Genomic DNA, 19,160 nt, shown 5'->3' with positions numbered 1-19,160 from the left:
TTACTTATAAATGTTTAATTTTTACTTCTAATATTTGTTAAACGAGCGTAAATGTATGCAATATGTATTGAAAAGTAAATAAAATATGCTATACTGTAAAATATGATCGAAAATAAAGGAATTATCATGGAAACCACTGGTTGTGTGAAGTATTTCTTTTTTAAGTTTAGAGGATTTAAGTTAATCTGTAAACATTAATTCATGTATGAAGTAAAATAATAAAAAGCTAATACTACGGTCAAAATGAATCAACCCATTATGCTGGGTTAAATCAACAACCCAATTTGCTGGGTAAAATTAACCCAACATCTGTTCTGTCCTATATTACGCAGCCCTTGGGTTTAAAACAACCCAAATTGGGTTGTTTTTAACCAAATGTTTTTTAGAGTGTTTTGTGAATGATGCATGTGTTTCATTTTTAATCACTGGTCAGTCTTCTCTCTGGTGATGTATGCAGGATTCCTCCAATCATTTAGTGTGCTTAAGCTCCGCCTCTGCAAGCTCATCTGCATACACGCCACGCCCACATCTCAAACATCCAATCAAGAACCGACGCACAGAACCAAGCCCCGCCCTACATTCTTTCCTTTTTGATGCTCCGTTCCACTTGGATGCTCGCGTCGCTCTGATCCCGCAGTCCAGCACGGCTCGCACACAGAGCCTGGAGGATTTCAGCACACTCCTGACGGCTGCCAGCGTCCCGCTGCTCAGGTGACACTGGAGGCTCTCTTTAACTGCTAATGGACATCACCAGCTGTCCACACAGGTAGATCCCGATCCCTGCCCCGAGCCATCTGTGCATCACCACTGAGATGGAGAGAGAGAGAGAAGAGGAGTCTGTGGCCGTAGCTGGGAATAAAGAAACGGAAAGAGGGATTAATGGAGCAGGAATAATGAGAGAGAGTGGTGAGCTCCCGGTGGAATAGAGCCAGCTGTCACTCACAGTGCTGTCGGACACCTGCACTTCTTTCCCACACTCGCTGATGTCAAGAGCTTAATCATGTGACCCAATGCAAATCACAGCCGGGCTCGGATAGGCTGATCTAGGACCAGCTCTCCGTGATCAACTCGTGATGTGTTGTGCTGAACCGGTTTGCTTTTGACATGATGACTAAAGATGTGAACTATGGAGCATTTAAACCATTTATCAATTTCTAAAATATAAATGCCAAATGCAGTTTTATTCATTTAAAATCAAGTGCATGATGTGGAAACACATCAAAATAGGTGCACTTCTGTAATGCATGACAAAACCGTAACAATTTGAAATGTACTTCAAAATAAACTTTTAATTTATTACAAAGAAAAATTTATTGCACTTTTTAACCTGTAGTCAATAATTGTATCCCTTAAAACTCATCTTTAATCACCAAAATGACATATTTAAAAAAAATTCCTTGAATAAAAATGTCTTCATGCCTTAAAATATCTTGAATGTAACTCGACACCCTTGCCTCATTTAGTATGCGCGATGGTTCTATGAATATGCAAATGAGCCCCGCCTCCACTCACTCACTCAGCTCAGATCCACTGGTTGACGATCACACGTTGATCTGATTGGTTACAAGGTCGTTTGTGACGTCAGAAACACCAGCGATTTCAACCCGTGTTTTTGAGACTGTCTTTGGTTCACTGCAGTTTTAAGCAGAAAATACTCAGCAATGCTGTCGACTTATGAACTTACACACGGTGTGTCTTAAAGCATATTAAACACACCACATACACACATAAACAACATTAAAAGCTGGAGTTTCACCACAGCAGGACTTTAAAAATCATAGTCATGAAAGTGTAAAAAGTCATCTTTTATTTTATTTATATATTTTCACCAAGTACGGTTTTGTAAAAATAGACTTTTAAGATTTAAAGTTCACACTAAACTTCACATTTCAAACAATTTGTTTTTCACAAAGGTAGGAAAGAAAGTTTCTGACATTCACAGTAATGGGAAAATTGTTATTGTCACTCACATTCTCTTTATAAAATGTTAAACGCAGTTTATCAGCATTAATCATTAATCATCCATCACTCCCAGAGAGTGTCCCGGGGTCAAAGGTGACGGGACACTGGCTGAGATCAGCAGGGCAGCTGCTCTACTAATCAAATTACATTCTTAAATATTAACCGCTGCACTGTTAGAAATAAATATAATTTTACAGCTATAATGGTCAGCTAGAATTTTCCTGTTTTGTCATACAAAGAAATACATTGTAAAAATACAATTGTTTACAGATCTGTCCTGTAATAGAGCAGAGTCTCCGCTGCCAGACCTTTAACAGGTTTTTTTTTGTTTTTTTCAACAGTGTGGCCTAATAAACATGTACACTGTATGGAAGCCCATTTCTGTCGCTTTAGGGGGAAAATCATGCTTCAATGCATGGTATCAAAAGTCAGAATTATGATATTAAAAGTCAATTTAATGACATAAAGGTTGATGTTGGTTATCAGCATCTAAACACGATTGAAACTAAACTTGTATTGAGATTGAAACGGAAAGCAAGAGAAAGATATCCTTTATCATCACAGTAAAAACTCGAGACTCAGTGGAACGACAACAAACACTCGAGGTCGAGAGAGTTGAAACGCGTTTGCATCGCGTGAGATATGGCAAGCCAGAAGGGTCAGAATTGCGCTATCTGAATCGTGTTTACATCGCAAACGCCGTGTTTGACTGCGTTTAAGAAGGATTGAACGCCTCCTGACAATCTTAAGCTCAAGCTCACTGATTCTGCACTCACTCTCGCCAAAACTCATGTTAACAGAAGCTGTCTTAATTGTAAAATTAATGAGTGTGTTTACCCTGTGTTGCTCATAGGATTCGCAAGCGTGTGGCTCGCACTGAACAAAACAAACCCTCGTGCATGTCCAGTGGTGAGTGGACTCTGGCCTCTGATTGGCCACCGCGATCACGTGACCAACAGATGTGATTCTGACGCTCCTAAAGCATGTTGTAAATAAACTGATGCATGCCGGGTATATTTAGCGGACTGAACACACGCTACTGCAGAAAAGCCGGACACTTTTTTCTACATGTTGTAGGCCTACCTAATGGCACCAGTAGTGCAGGTATTCGACAACCAATCCGACATACTAAGTCATCATTTTAAATTGAAAAAATGTTAATGATAAGATAAAAACTCTGTAGGGCTTCAATCTTCAGCTGGCTGGCAGGAGCCGCCACTGGCATGGCATGAGTCAATTGGGATAACCGTCCCCAAAACATCAATCATAATCACATAATCATAATCATATCAACAGTTGCATAATAAATGAGCCAGAAAGGGAGGAACACAAAAATAATTGGTTTCTGAAAGAGGCAGGTCACGTGACTGAAGCCTGAACCCCCACTCTAAAAACTATGACTTTAGTTTCTATGTGATAATTATGACTTTTTATGTGATAATTATGGCTTTTAAGTCTTTAAGCTTTATTTTATTATTTATCTTTAAGCTATGATTTAGAAAAGCTGTTTTTTTCTTATGTGGCAGAAATGGGCTTCCATAAAAGTGCACTATTTATAAACTGTGAAAATACTGTTATCTAGAAACAGAGTCATGCTAATCATTGGTCATGTTGAAGCACCTATTGAAAAGACACACACACACACACACACACACACACACACACACACACACACACACACACACACACACACACACACGAAAGCGAACAGCATGATGTAGAATGATGATGAATGTCCCTGAGGCCCCCTGGAGGACGGAGCCGGTCGTCACAGCCGTTATACAGTGGCTCTGATCAGCGCTGAGGCTTCTGGGAATCAGTGGATCTCCTCCTGTTGCCTAATGAGACAAAACACAGATCAAGACACAATCAGAAAAGTCACTCTGATCCTAACTACAACAAGTATCACATCAGATTATTGCTGTTTATTTATATACTTATCATTTTGTGTGCACTATACTTTTCTAAGTCAACTTTTTTTAAAGAAATATACTTTTTATTCATCAAGGACAAATTAGATTGATCAAGAGTGACAATAAAGATATTTATAATGTCACAAAAGATTCTATTTCAAATAAATGCTGTTCTTTTGAACTTTCTATTCATCAGAGAATCCTGAAAAATTAAATATATGACGGTTTCCACAGAAATATGAAGCAGCACGACTGTTTTCAACACTGGTAATAATCATAAATGTGTCTTGAGCATCAGATCCTCATATTAGAGTGATTTCTGGAGGATCATGTGACACTGAAGACTGGAGTAATGATGCTGAAATTCAGCTTTGATCACAGGAATAAATTACACTTTACTGTATATTCACATAGAAAACAGCTGATTTACACTGGAGTAATATTTCACTGTTTTACTGTATTTCTGATCTAATAAACGCAGCTTTGATGAGCAGAAGAGACTCTTTCAGAAACATTAAAATAATCTTACTGAACCCAAACTTTTGAACGCTAGTGTATTAATAATCGAAGTTCCCTCAGTTTCTAAATAATAATTCACAAGATCAGGGGATTTTCTTAAATAAATAAAACTTTAAATAAATGGAAAATATTTTCATGCTGAAATACTGATTTATTGACCAATAGAAGATATTAATGAACAGACACACACTCACAGTCACGTCTCCCTGAAGTTCACATAATCTGACTCTCTGCGGGGCTGGAAGACAAAAACAAGACTCAGTTATTAATATTCATATATATATTCATATATTACATTATAAGTATTTACCAAATATGATAAATCCCTTTTTTTTTACCAAAATCGGGAAAGATTTATGGCCAGAATCAGGTGTAATACACACACACACACACACACACACACACAGGTAGATGTACCTCAGCTGTGAGTTCAGCCATGATCTCATAAGCTTCTTCACAGGCCTGAAACAACAGAAACAGCAACACGCATTCATAAGACTCATGATGATGATGATGATGAAGGGGGTGATGATGAAGATGATGATGATGATGATGAAGCACTGCTTCTGAACTCACGTGTGAGGCCTGTTCCCGGTGCATGATCACGTACTGGCCCTCCTCTGCCGGACTCACAGCTCTCAGGAATCCTGAGAGAATAGGTTCAGTTTAAAACAGTTAAACCTATAGACTGTCCATTATGGTTCGCCAGACAACAAAAACATTTCATAAAGTTATGAAAACATTGTTTCTCTGAACGTTCAAAACATCCAGCGTTTTTTAAAAAATTAATTCTTGGTTATGTGAACATTAAAGGAACATTACATTGTTTCATTCTTCAAACATTATGGAATATGACTTTTGAATGTTCCTGAAACATTACATTAAATTATCGTCCGACTAAAATGTTTCAGGAAAAAACGTTCCATAAACGATATATAAATAATGTTTTTGTGCTAACGCTTTAGAACATTAATAAAGTCCTAATCATGTTTGATTAACGTTACTGGGAGAGTAACTCTGAGAGAACTTCACCTTATGTATTTATTCACAGAAAAACTTACTTTCTTTGATAAACGTGAGCAGTTTCAGTGCTGAGTAAATGATTATGATCAGGAGAATTTCCAAAATCACAGGCAACAGAAAGAAAAAAGCCGTCCTACAATAACACAGAATACAGACAATATTTGAGCTTTTGAATAACTGCATGCATGCATGAAAATGGCATAATGTCAATGCTAATATTATTGCAAAAACGAAAAACAAAAGCCACAAATGTACTGTTGGAAGTTCTGGAATTCAAATAGACATAAGTGGTTATGAATAGTTGAATTTTCTGTTATTATCTCGTTCCAAAACTATATGACGTTATTTCTAGATATTTTCACAAATATTGACAACAATTAAGAGAATATCATGTATCCAAAAAGCAACCATAAGCAACAAGCTATTATATGATTTATTTTACTTTTATATTTTGAAACTGCCTGCACTGATCTACATGAAAAAAAGAGCAGCTTGGACATTATTAACAATATCTACTTTTATGCTGCACTAAAGCATGGTTTCATAAACTGGGACTAGTTTAGAGTTGATGAAAAACTAATAATTCAAGAAATTCAATCCTAAAATTGAAAATTAAAATAATAAAATAAACGATTAAATAAAACACTAAAACTAAAAAAACAGAAATATTTAGCATGTCAGAGAACTGTGGATGTGTTAAATTATTGAAATCTTAAAGGGGTGGTTCAGAATTTTGGACATCTTTAACATTATTCTCTTAACAGAGAATTTACATCAATAGTCTGGCGTTATAATTTATTTGCTTTTGCTGTACTGTGGAGTGTATGTTTTTAATGACAGGCTAGCAGTTACCGTTGACTCGCGCTAGCCTAGCACCGGCGAACTATGCAACTGGAAGGACTGGATGAACATTTTTTAAACCTGTCTCCACTGATAAATAACTTGGAAATGAGGCCCGATGTCCAAAATTCTGAACCACCCCTTTAACATTCAAGACAGTATCAGGGGTTCAGCGCTGGAGCCGCGGATGTAAAGGCTGATCTGTGGTCTGTGCTTCACCTCTTGCGAGCGCTGGGTGTGGTCTCGTCTGTATGGTTATGTACAGTAATATGCACAGGCATCTGCAGCCGGCGTGTTGAGCACAGGTACCAGCCCGTGTTCTTCATCTTCAGCTTGCTCATCATCACCGTCATCACGTGATCCTGATTGTCTGTGATCTCGACCGAGGCTCCGTCTATAGTCCCTCGGCCCGTCACGCAGAGCCCGTGGAGCTGACACCACTGCACCGGCGCGTCCCCGTGATGCGCGCAGGACACGCGCACGCCGCCGCCCTCGGACGCGCTCTCGCTCTGGCGCTGCACAGACAGCCTCGGCCGGCCTGGGGAAACATCACTCAGCTGTGTGGCAATCACAATAATGCTGTTTATACTCATGTTGTGTGGAACTCATTACAAGTAGTTTGAGTTACGTAATCAGATTACTTTTTAAGTAATTAGTAAAGTAAGGCATTACTTTTTCAATTTACAGCAAAATATCTAAGTTACTTTTCAAATCAGTAACGCTATTATCGTGTCACATGTATGGACTGACAGCTCTCCTGTCCTCATGTTGAGAGAAATCAACTGAGGAGGTGTGTGTGTGACTGTGTGTGTGTGTGTTTGTGTGCGTGTGTGTTAGAGAGTGTTTGTGTGTGTGTGTGTTAGAGAGAGTGTGTGTGTGTGTGTGTGTGTGAGAGAGTGTGTGTGTTAGAGTGTGTGTGTTAGAGAGTGTTTGTGTGTGTGTGTGTTAGAGAGAGTGTGTGTGTGTGTGTGTGTGTGTGTGAGAGAGTGTGTGTGTTAGAGTGTGTGTGTTAGAGAGTGTTTGTGTGTGTGTGTGTTAGAGAGAGTGTGTGTGTGTGTGTGTGTGTGTGAGAGAGTGTGTGTGTTAGAGTGTGTGTGTTAGAGAGTGTTTGTGTGTGTGTGTGTGTGTGAGAGAGTGTGTGTGTTAGAGTGTGTGTGTTAGAGAGTGTTTGTGTGTGTGTGTGTGTTAGAGAGAGTGTGTGTGTGTGTGTGTGTGTGTGTGTGTGTGTGTGTGTGTGTGTGTGTGTGTGTGTGTGTGTGTGTGTGTGTGAGAGAGTGTGTGTGTTAGAGTGTGTGTGTTAGAGAGTGTTTGTGTGTGTGTGTGTGTTAGAGAGAGTGTGTGTGTGTGTGTGTGTGTGTGTGAGAGAGAGAGTGTGTGTGTTAGAGTGTGTGTGTTAGAGAGTGTTTGTGTGTGTGTGTGTGTTAGAGAGAGTGTGAGTGTGTGTGTGTGTGTTAGAGAGTGTTTGTGTGTGTGTGTGTTAGAGAGTGTGTGTGTGTGTGTGTGTGTGAGAGAGAGTGTGTGTGTTAGAGTGTGTGTGTTAGAGCAGCCTTTCTCAAAGTGGGTGCCGCGGCACACTGGGGTGCCTCCTGACTTTGTCAGGGGTGCCGCCAAAAAATTACGTAGGCTAAAAATATATATATATATATATATATATTTGAATTTACATAAATACATTCTTCTTCTTTTTAAACATATGAACGTATTAATAAAATTGTAAATTCATTTTAGATAAATATATATATATAAAATTAACCATAAAAATCCGTCTCACAAGACCGAAGCAAGACACACACACAACTTGACGCAAGTGACGCAACCCATAGCACCGCGTTATAGCAACAACACCGACCGCGCGAACGCGCGTCACACAGCAACTACAGGCTCTGACAAACACACATACAAACTATACTATACTTCTGCATAACGTGTCTCTTTTTACAACAAAAATGTGAATTCTGCCGGTATTCAGACAGTCCCATGCATACAGATACAGATCCGGCCTACAATCGCCTACGTAGGCGAAATTTGTTTGACATTTCTAATCGTAAACACAGCCATGTTGAAGCCTGCAGTAATGTTTTTCATTGATGTTATGGCAGTCCACTCTGCTTATTGTTTTTCGAGAATCTTGCACTCCTGTTTGTCATTGTGCACGAAACTTCATGCCAATAAATCATCAGAAATATTGCTGACTTGTGCGCGCCTCAAGCGCACTCTTTACGCTCGTGCTAATGCCTGTTAGTTGTCCGTGGATTTGCCTATATTTGGCGCTGAAAATGGAAACGTCTTTAGACACGTTTATGTCTCAAAAATCGATCAGGATTTTTTCACAAAAGTGATAGCCCTGTAAAGTTGTTATTATTATTGTTATTGTTATTTACAGTTCGTATTATGCTCTGTTCATTACTGTTCTGTCTAAATAAACAGGACATTTGCATTTACATTTGGGTTATGCAGTGTTTTTAATTTATATTTTACACTGGGGTGCCTTGAGATTTTATGCACTTTTGAAAGGTGCCCCGACTGAAAAAAGTTTGAGAAAGGCTGTGTTAGAGAGTGTTTGTGTGTGTGTGTGTGTTAGAGAGAGTGTGAGTGTGTGTGTGTGTGTTAGAGTGTGTGTTTACATCTTTGTGTGTTAGAGTGTGTGTGTTAGAGAGTGTTTGTGTGTGTGTGTGTGTTAGAGAGAGTGTGAGTGTGTGTGTGTGTGTTAGAGAGTGTTTGTGTGTGTGTGTGTGTTAGAGAGAGTGTTAGAGTGTGTGTGTTAGAGTGTTAGAGAGTGTGTGTGTTAGAGTGTTAGAGAGTGTGTGTTAGAGAGTGTTTGTGTGTGTGTGTGTTAGAGAGTGTTAGAGAGTGTTTGTGTGTGTGTGTGTTAGAGAGAGTGTTAGAGTGTGTGTGTTAGAGTGTTAGAGAGTGTGTGTGTTAGAGTGTTAGAGAGTGTGTGTTAGAGAGTGTTTGTGTGTGTGTGTGTGTTAGAGAGAGTGTGAGTGTGTGTGTTAGAGAGAGTGTGAGTGTGTGTGTGTGTGTTAGAGAGAGTGTGTGTGTGTGTGTGTGTGAGAGAGAGTGTGTGTGTTAGAGTGTGTGTGTTAGAGAGTGTTTGTGTGTGTGTGTGTGTTAGAGAGAGTGTGTGTGTGTGTGTGTGTGAGAGAGTGTGTGTGTTAGAGTGTGTGTGTTAGAGAGTGTTTGTGTGTGTGTGTGTGTTAGAGAGAGTGTGAGTGTGTGTGTGTGTGTTAGAGAGAGAGTGTGTGTGTGTGTGTGAGAGAGTCTGACCTGCTGTGACCTCCAGGGAGAAGTTTTCCCGTTGACCAGATCCCGAAGGAATGGCAGCAGGACAGGAGAACTGAGCCGACTCCCGGACATCCTCCATGTGGACCGTCAGGACCTTACGGGAGTCTTCAGAGATCACTGGAGCGCTCTGATCCGACCACTTCCCAGGATCACTCCGTAGCCGAGAGCGTGTGTGTGAAAAATCATATTTCTGTTTATATAAACATGGAATTATGATAGACTGTCCACTCTGAACAGACACTGTCCTGACCGTATTGACATTTTGAGCACCTGACAAAAAAGAAAAAATACATATTAAAATATTGAATTAATCCAAAAGTCTGTGGCTTTTTATTCTATTTTGATTTATTTCAACATATATTCAAATAAATACATACATTAAAATAACACTTCCAAATCTTAAATATTTCTCATTTAATAAAGATTTTGTTTTTTCCAAATCCTAAAACAATAAAGGTACATTATTTAACTTTCTTTGTTCAAAATGAACAAAATTAAAAATAATGAGTCAGTTCAGTTTATTTCTTCAGCACGTTTAATAACAGCAACAAGCCTGACCAAAGTGCTGTACAATACAAAATAAAAAGATTATAAGATAACAGAGAAAAGAGAAAAGAGAAGAACAAAACAAAGTGTAAGTGTTAAAAGCCGATGAAAAGCAATATGTTTTAAGACTAGATTTGAGTGCAGATAAAGTAGAAGTTAATGTGGTTTGGAAGCAAATCACAGAAAAGCTCTATTAAAGTGTCGACACATTGAGTGAGTTCTTGGAATTTGAAGTTTTGATCTTCAGACGTTAGAGAGGGATTATAGTGGTGGAGTAAATTAGACAGATAAGTGTTTGATTGTGTAAAGATGTATTTTCAGAAAGGGAGTGACATTTTTACATCTTTTCAGAAATTGTGCAGCTGCATGTTGAACCACTCGTAAACAAGACATCTGACACTTAGATGTACCACAGTGGATGGAGCTGCAATAATCCGGCGTAGTCGTAATAAAAGCATGGATTGCAGTTTCCAGAGAATTCTCGGATAGAAACGGCTTAATTTTAGCAAGCACGCAGAGATGAAAGAAACTAGATCCAATCTCAGAGATAATATGCTTTATAAACTTCAGAGAATTGTCAAACTACTCACAGAAGGAGAAACAAAAGATATCCAAGATCGATCATGCCAGTCCACTCAACCTGAATGTCACACACACACCTGGACAGAGTATAAATGAACACAGGACCTCAGCACCTGAATGGACATGTGGTTCACATATCACACAAGGACAATGATAACACCACGACCACGCAGCCACAACAGTCTCAGCTGAGCCCTGCCCACAGACAGACTGTGACGGATTACAGCCTCCGGTAACACCAGAGCAACAGCCCCTCTCACCAGACACGTCAACCCTCTCTCCAGCAACTCCACTTCTGTGCTTCTCAGAGAAAATGGAGGACCTGGTGTATGCTGGAACTAAACTATCTCACTCTTTTGCTGCAAGCCCAAGATATCAACCAAAAAGGGGCCCTCCCCCTCCTCCAGTGAGAGCTCTCCGGACTCTGCCACAGCACCAGTGCCCTCCCCCTCCTCCAGCTCGCCCTCACCCTCCTCCAGCTCGCCCTCCCCCTCCTCCAGTGGGCCCAGCTCGCCCTCACCCTCCTCCAGCTCGCCCTCCCCCTCCTCCAGCGGGCCCAGCTCATCCTCACCCTCCTCCAGCGGGCCCAGCTCGCCCTCACCCTCCTCCAGCTCGCCCTCCCCCTCCTCCAGCGGGCCCAGCTCGCCCTCCCCCTCCTCCAGCGGGCCCACCTCACCCTCCCCCTCCTCCAGCGGGCCCAGCTCGCCCTCCCCCTCCTCCAGCGGGCCCAGCTCGCCCTCCCCCTCCTCCAGCGGGCCCAGCTCGCCCTCCCCCTCCTTCAGTGGGCCCAGCTCGCCCTCCCCCTCCTCCAGCGGGCCCAGCTCGCCCTCCCCCTCCTCCAGTGGGCCCAGCTCGCCCTCACCCTCCTCCAGTGGGCCCAGCTCGCCCTCCCCCTCCTCCAGCGGGCCCAGCTCGCCCTCCCCCTCCTCCAGTGGGCCCAGCTCGCCCTCACCCTCCTCCAGTGGGCCCAGCTCGCCCTCCCCCTCCTCCAGCGGGCCCAGCTCGCCCTCCCCCTCCTCCAGCGGGCCCAGCTCGCCCTCCCCCTCCTCCAGTGGGCCCAGCTCGCCCTCACCCTCCTCCAGCTCGCCCTCCCCCTCCTCCAGCGGGCCCAGCTCATCCTCACCCTCCTCCAGCGGGCCCAGCTCGCCCTCACCCTCCTCCAGCGGGCCCAGCTCGCCCTCACCCTCCTCCAGTGGGCCCAGCTCGCCCTCCCCCTCCTCCAGCGGGCCCAGCTCGCCCTCACCCACCTCCAGTGGGCCCAGCTCTCCCTCACCCTCCTCCAGCTCGCCCTCCCCCTCCTCCAGCGGGCCCAGCTCGCCCTCCCCCTCCTCCAGCGGGCCCAGCTCGCCCTCACCCTCCTCCAGTGGGCCCAGCTCGCCCTCACCCTCCTCCAGCGGGCCCAGCTCGCCCTCACCCACCTCCAGTGGGCCCAGCTCGCCCTCACCCTCCTCCAGCTCGCCCTCCCCCTCCTCCAGCGGGCCCAGCTCGCCCTCCCCCTCCTCCAGTGGGCCCAGCTCGCCCTCACCCTCCTCCAGCTCGCCCTCCCCCTCCTCCAGCGGGCCCAGCTCGCCCTCCCCCTCCTCCAGTGGGCCCAGCTCGCCCTCACCCTCCTCCAGCTCGCCCTCCCCCTCCTCCAGTGGGCCCAGCTCGCCCTCACCCTCCTCCAGCTCGCCCTCCCCCTCCTCCAGCGGGCCCAGCTCGCCCTCACCCTCCTCCAGCTCGCCCTCACCCTCCTCCAGCTCGCCCTCACCCTCCTCCAGCTCGCCCTCACCCTCCTCCAGCTCGCCCTCCCCCTCCTCCAGTGGGCCCAGCTCGCCCTCACCCTCCTCCAGCTCGCCCTCCCCCTCCTCCAGCGGGCCCAGCTCGCCCTCCCCCTCCTCCAGTGGGCCCAGCTCGCCCTCACCCTCCTCCAGCTCGCCCTCCCCCTCCTCCAGCGGGCCCAGCTCGCCCTCACCCTCCTCCAGCTCGCCCTCACCCTCCTCCAGCTCGCCCTCACCCTCCTCCAGCTCGCCCTCACCCTCCTCCAGCTCGCCCTCACCCTCCTCCAGCTCGCCCTCCCCCTCCTCCAGCGGGCCCAGCTCGCCCTCCCCCTCCTCCAGTGGGCCCAGCTCGCCCTCCCCCTCCTCCAGCGGGCCCAGCTCGCCCTCACCCACCTCCAGTGGGCCCAGCTCTCCCTCACCCTCCTCCAGCTCGCCCTCCCCCTCCTCCAGCGGGCCCAGCTCGCCCTCCCCCTCCTCCAGCGGGCCCAGCTCGCCCTCACCCTCCTCCAGTGGGCCCAGCTCGCTCTCACCCTCCTCCAGCGGGCCCAGCTCGCCCTCACCCACCTCCAGTGGGCCCAGCTCGCCCTCACCCTCCTCCAGCTCGCCCTCCCCCTCCTCCAGCGGGCCCAGCTCGCCCTCCCCCTCCTCCAGTGGGCCCAGCTCGCCCTCACCCTCCTCCAGCTCGCCCTCCCCCTCCTCCAGCGGGCCCAGCTCGCCCTCCCCCTCCTCCAGTGGGCCCAGCTCGCCCTCACCCTCCTCCAGCTCGCCCTCCCCCTCCTCCAGTGGGCCCAGCTCGCCCTCACCCTCCTCCAGCTCGCCCTCCCCCTCCTCCAGCGGGCCCAGCTCGCCCTCACCCTCCTCCAGCTCGCCCTCACCCTCCTCCAGCGGGCCCAGCTCGCCCTCACCCTCCTCCAGTGGGCCCAGCTCGCCCTCCCCCTCCTCCAGCGGGCCCAGCTCGCCCTCACCCTCCTCCAGTGGGCCCAGCTCGCCCTCACCCTCCTCCAGCGGGCCCAGCTCGCCCTCACCCTCCTCCAGCGGGCCCAGCTCGCCCTCACCCTCCTCCAGCTCGCCCTCACCCTCCTCCAGTGGGCCCAGCTCGCCCTCCCCCTCCTCCAGTGGGCCCAGCTCGCCCTCCCCCTCCTCCAGTGGGCCCAGCTCGCCCTCCCCCTCCTCCAGTGGGCCCAGCTCGCCCTCACCCTCCTCCAGCTCGCCCTCACCCTCCTCCAGCTCGCCCTCACCCTCCTCCAGCTCGCCCTCACCCTCCTCCAGCTCGCCCTCACCCTCCTCCAGCTCGCCCTCCCCCTCCTCCAGCGGGCCCAGCTCGCCCTCACCCTCCTCCAGTGGGCCCAGCTCGCCCTCCCCCTCCTCCAGCGGGCCCAGCTCGCCCTCACCCACCTCCAGTGGGCCCAGCTCTCCCTCACCCTCCTCCAGCTCGCCCTCCCCCTCCTCCAGCGGGCCCAGCTCGCCCTCCCCCTCCTCCAGCGGGCCCAGCTCGCCCTCACCCTCCTCCAGTGGGCCCAGCTCGCTCTCACCCTCCTCCAGCGGGCCCAGCTCGCCCTCACCCACCTCCAGTGGGCCCAGCTCGCCCTCACCCTCCTCCAGCTCGCCCTCCCCCTCCTCCAGCGGGCCCAGCTCGCCCTCCCCCTCCTCCAGTGGGCCCAGCTCGTCCTCACCCTCCTCCAGCTCGCCCTCCCCCTCCTCCAGCGGGCCCAGCTCGCCCTCCCCCTCCTCCAGTGGGCCCAGCTCGCCCTCACCCTCCTCCAGCTCGCCCTCCCCCTCCTCCAGCGGGCCCAGCTCGCCCTCACCCTCCTCCAGCTCGCCCTCACCCACCTCCAGTGGGCCCAGCTCGCCCTCACCCTCCTCCAGCTCGCCCTCCCCCTCCTCCAGCGGGCCCAGCTCGCCCTCCCCCTCCTCCAGTGGGCCCAGCTCGCCCTCACCCTCCTCCAGCTCGCCCTCCCCCTCCTCCAGCGGGCCCAGCTCGCCCTCCCCCTCCTCCAGTGGGCCCAGCTCGCCCTCACCCTCCTCCAGCTCGCCCTCCCCCTCCTCCAGTGGGCCCAGCTCGCCCTCACCCTCCTCCAGCTCGCCCTCCCCCTCCTCCAGCGGGCCCAGCTCGCCCTCACCCTCCTCCAGCTCGCCCTCACCCTCCTCCAGCGGGCCCAGCTCGCCCTCACCCTCCTCCAGTGGGCCCAGCTCGCCCTCCCCCTCCTCCAGCGGGCCCAGCTCGCCCTCACCCTCCTCCAGTGGGCCCAGCTCGCCCTCACCCTCCTCCAGCGGGCCCAGCTCGCCCTCACCCTCCTCCAGCGGGCCCAGCTCGCCCTCACCCTCCTCCAGCTCGCCCTCACCCTCCTCTAGTGGGCCCAGCTCGCCCTCCCCCTCCTCCAGTGGGCCCAGCTCGCCCTCCCCCTCCTCCAGTGGGCCCAGCTCGCCCTCACCCTCCTCCAGTGGGCCCAGCTCGCCCTCACCCTCCTCCAGCTCGCCCTCACCCTCCTCCAGCTCGCCCTCCCCCTCCTCCAGTGGGCCCAGCTCGCCCTCACCCTCCTCCAGCTCGCCCTCACCCTCCTCCAGCTCGCCCTCACCCTCCTCCAGCTCGCCCTCACCCTCCTCCAGCTCGCCCTCCCCCTCCTCCAGTGGGCCCAGCTCGCCCTCCCCCTCCTCCAGTGGGCCCAGCTCGCCCTCCCCCTCCTCCAGTGGGCCCAGCTCGCCCTCACCCTCCTCCAGTGGGCCCAGCTCGCCCTCACCCTCCTCCAGCTCGCCCTCACCCTCCTCCAGCTCGCCCTCCCCCTCCTCCAGTGGGCCCAGCTCGCCCTCACCCTCCTCCAGCTCGCCCTCACCCTCCTCCAGCTCGCCCTCACCCTCCTCCAGCTCGCCCTCACCCTCCTCCAGCTCGCCCTCACCCTCCTCCAGTGGGCCCAGCTCGCCCTCACCCTCCTCCAGCTCGCCCTCACCCTCCTCCAGCTCGCCCTCCCCCTCCTCCAGTGGGCCCAGCTCGCCCTCACCCTCCTCCAGCTCGCCCTCACCCTCCTCCAGCTCGCCCTCACCCTCCTCCAGCTCGCCCTCACCCTCCTCCAGCTCGCCCTCCCCCTCCTCCAGTGGGCCCAGCTCGCCCTCCCCCTCCTCCAGTGGGCCCAGCTCGCCCTCCCCCTCCTCCAGTGGGCCCAGCTCGCCCTCACCCTCCTCCAGTGGGCCCAGCTCGCCCTCACCCTCCTCCAGCTCGCCCTCACCCTCCTCCAGCTCGCCCTCCCCCTCCTCCAGTGGGCCCAGCTCGCCCTCACCCTCCTCCAGCTCGCCCTCACCCTCCTCCAGCTCGCCCTCACCCTCCTCCAGCTCGCCCTCACCCTCCTCCAGCTCGCCCTCACCCTCCTCCAGTGGGCCCAGCTCGCCCTCCCCCTCCTCCAGTGGGCCCAGCTCGCCCTCACCCTCCTCCTGTGAGAGCTCAGATATGATCAGATGTGCTGGAACAGCTTCCAGAGGAGATCAGATGTGCTCCTACAGTCACACTCACATCCAGACTCAGAACACTTCTGTTTAGCTGTGCATTTACTGAATGAGCACTGTGCCACAGTGTGTCTGACTGACTACACTGTATTTTATTTCTGCATTCTCCTTTTTTTCTAAACTCAAATGGCACTGAAAATTGGGTAAGAGACAAACATAAATGACTTAATTGGAGAAATTGAGAGATAAAACCCTGCTGATGGCCCGGGTCTGTGGTGGAGTAGTGGGTTTGACGTGATTAAACTCGAGGTTCTGTGGGGTGCGGACTGGATCCACTCCATTCCTAGAATTTCCCAACAAATGGGTTTTTGGGGTTTGGACTGATGGGGCAGTGACCCCGAGGTCCGCCCTAGAGCTCCTCCCGTCCGGTTTTAGGGAAAAATCGGGTCTCTTGGAGACGTCAAATCGATTTTTAGGCGCATCAAAAGATCACCACAGACACAGTGTAATCCCCATCTTTCTATAACTGTATTATAAACTGTATTTATAACTTTAATTTTCCTTGCTTTTATTTTGTGATACATTTTTATTTATTTCTATGTAAAGCACTTTGAATTGCCATAGTGTATGAAACGAAAGCAGTGAAGCGTATGGATGAGTGTGTTATTGTTCTCACCTGAGAGTTTGATCAGGATGAAGATGAACAGAAGACCGTCTCGATCCATCGCTGGCTCATTGTGAAGATGTTGTTGGCTATGTGTGTGAAATCTTTCCCATCTCTAGTTCCTCTTTTTCTGCAACACTCTTCACTATGTTGCAAGAGTATATTTGTGGGCAGTGTGACAAAACGAATTATTTATTTATAACAGTTTTGAAGTCATTGGAAACCAGTGTGATGCATTTCCTCCAAAGAGAAACAGCATTAACTGACAGATTTGTTTGTTGAAAGACCAACTAATGACTTTTACTCTACAAAGTATTTCCTAGGCTAACTAAGAAAGAAAGAAAGAAATAAGCACGATTTACACCCACAGTTTTTCCACTTCATGAATACGAAGCCTCAGACTCTGAAACACTGAGGAAATGAAGCTTTTGAACACAGTAGACGACACTCTATGAACTATAACTCACCGGAAAATTAAACATCTGACATTTACTCATGTCTGCATGCATGCTTTTACACATTACAATTATGCTCAAATTCTGTGTTTGATTGTTAGGTTACAGGTGAAATTGACCGTTGGCAAGTCAAGTTTATTTATACAGCACATTTCATACACTATGGCAATTCAAAGTGCATTACAGAAAGGAATTAAAATAATCACAAAATAAATGCAAGGAAACAGTTATAAAGGAAATAGAGATTTCAAGAGATATATGATACAGTTATAAAATGAATGAAAATAGTAAAAAGATGATACATAGATAAACTTCTCATCTGGCAAATCACCGGTGTATAATATTTAGCACAACTCCCAGTTTTACTCTGAGATTTTCCCAATTCACCAAATTGAATGTGGATTCAACACAATTCACCAGAAATCACAATATAAAAAAGAAAAGAAAGGTAATATAATATAAAAATAGTAAACCTTTAACATTAATACTTCTTAAACATTACAAAAAAGTAAACATGAGAAAATATGGTTTATAAAACAGCATTGAATTTTTTTTTCTCACAAAATGTGAATATTATATTTTATGCCATTTAAATAAATGAAACATTTATATATTTTTTATGTGCTCAAACAGTAGAGCAGGCTCTCGCAACGCTAAGATCATGGGCTCAATACCCAGCAAAATTCACATTAATTTCGTTCACATTTTCATCAACAGCTCAAAGTGTCGAAACTTTACCCTAAATGAGAAACAGTAAGACAACTAAGACAGAAAAACATCTTAGTATGAAAGGCGTTCGGGTCAAATTGACCTGGAACTTAAAAAGTTCAAAAGAAAAAACAATCTTCACATTATTTATTTTTCACATCACAGAAACAAAGGGCTGAATGCAACTAAACATATTGCTGTTCTTCACATGTGCTTTCATAAAGACTGATCAACACAGAGGACACGAACATCATAAACAAGATTGCGTCTGCTTATATAACTATTTCACTTTTCTGACCATAGATTCATATATGTTTTTATTATCCATTTCAGGCAGCTACAACAGCACACGAGAACACAACGACAAAACAGAACAAAAAACAGAGTTAGGTTTACATGAACCCACATTACTGTAAAATGATGTATACATATATAACTGCATATTACTGTACTTTTATTACTGTATCAACAAATATTACATAAAAAAGTACCTGAATGATTTGTTTATTTCCAGTCATGATTTCATAAAGATCTTCAACCTTGCTGTGTTTCTCATTTCCCTGTTTAGAATTAAATGTATGAATACATTAATAATAATAACAACAACAACAACAACAGCAGTTTATAGTTCAAGCAGATAAAAAATGACCTGCATGTTTTGTGTATTTCCAGTCATGTTTTCGTAGATATCGTCACATGTAACCTGCTCGCATTTCTCATTTCCCTATTAAAAATAAAAAGTATAAATAAATTCATAATAATAACAGCAGCAGCAGCAGCGTATAGAGCCAGCAGATGACTGCTACGAATGTTATAAAAAATGACCTGCATGTTTTGCTTGATTTCAGTCTTTTCATAGAGATTTTCATATGTAACCTGCTCGCATTTCTCATTTCCCTATTTAAAATAAAATGAATAAGTAAATTAATAATAAGAAGAACAACAATATTTAAAAGTGCAAGTAGGTATGCTAGAAATGTTTATAAAAATTACCTGAATGTTTTGTTTATTTTCAGTCTTTTTATAGAGATTTTCACATGTAACCTCCTCGTTTCTCCCATTTCCCTGTAAAAAAAAAAAAACATTATTATTATAAATAACAATAAGAGTGATCAGAATCTGTGATTTTTCCAACAGCCATACATCACGAACATGACAGTAAACGTGGGACGCTGGCGATGGACGGCCACTTACGCTGGGCAACTGTTGATTGTTCATGCCTTCGGACGGACCCGGAGCGCCAGCTCTCCGCTCTGCAGAAACACACACACACACACACACACACACACACACACACACACACACACACACACACACACACACACACACACACACACACACACACACACACACACACACACACACACACACACACACACACGCATACACACACACACACACACACACACACACACACACACACACACACACACACACACACACACACACGCATACACACACACACACA

General features: G+C 47.6%; 1 protein-coding gene and 1 long non-coding RNA gene across 2 annotated transcripts; both read right to left on the bottom strand.

Annotated features, from left to right (window-relative positions):
• Positions 1 to 730: 730 nt before the first annotated feature.
• LOC130103404 (uncharacterized) lies at positions 731 to 17,150 on the bottom strand. Its single transcript, XM_056269649.1, has 8 exons — positions 16,542 to 17,150; positions 9,525 to 9,812; positions 6,477 to 6,795; positions 5,456 to 5,550; positions 4,971 to 5,041; positions 4,812 to 4,856; positions 3,746 to 3,800; positions 731 to 849 (listed from the first exon to the last, which is right to left on the bottom strand). Exons 1-8 carry the CDS (start codon positions 16,588 to 16,590, stop codon positions 731 to 733), a joined length of 1,041 nt encoding a protein of 346 aa, XP_056125624.1. The 5' UTR covers positions 16,591 to 17,150.
• An 805-nt stretch (positions 17,151 to 17,955) lies between these two features.
• Positions 17,956 to 18,746, bottom strand: LOC130103409 (uncharacterized). The gene is made up of 5 exons (XR_008809352.1): positions 18,686 to 18,746; positions 18,518 to 18,589; positions 18,342 to 18,416; positions 18,184 to 18,252; positions 17,956 to 18,029 (listed from the first exon to the last, which is right to left on the bottom strand). It is a non-coding gene; the product is annotated as an uncharacterized LOC130103409 (long non-coding RNA).
• Positions 18,747 to 19,160: the final 414 nt, after the last annotated feature.

Source organism: Rhinichthys klamathensis, unplaced genomic scaffold (assembly GCF_029890125.1).
Source record: "Rhinichthys klamathensis goyatoka isolate OS25496 unplaced genomic scaffold, OSU_Roscu_1.1 h1tg000287l_1, whole genome shotgun sequence".
NCBI classification, from domain to species: domain Eukaryota; kingdom Metazoa; phylum Chordata; class Actinopteri; order Cypriniformes; family Leuciscidae; genus Rhinichthys; species Rhinichthys klamathensis.
The sequence above is the reverse complement of the archived record's forward strand: the minus strand, read 5'-3'. Positions and strand labels throughout refer to the sequence as shown.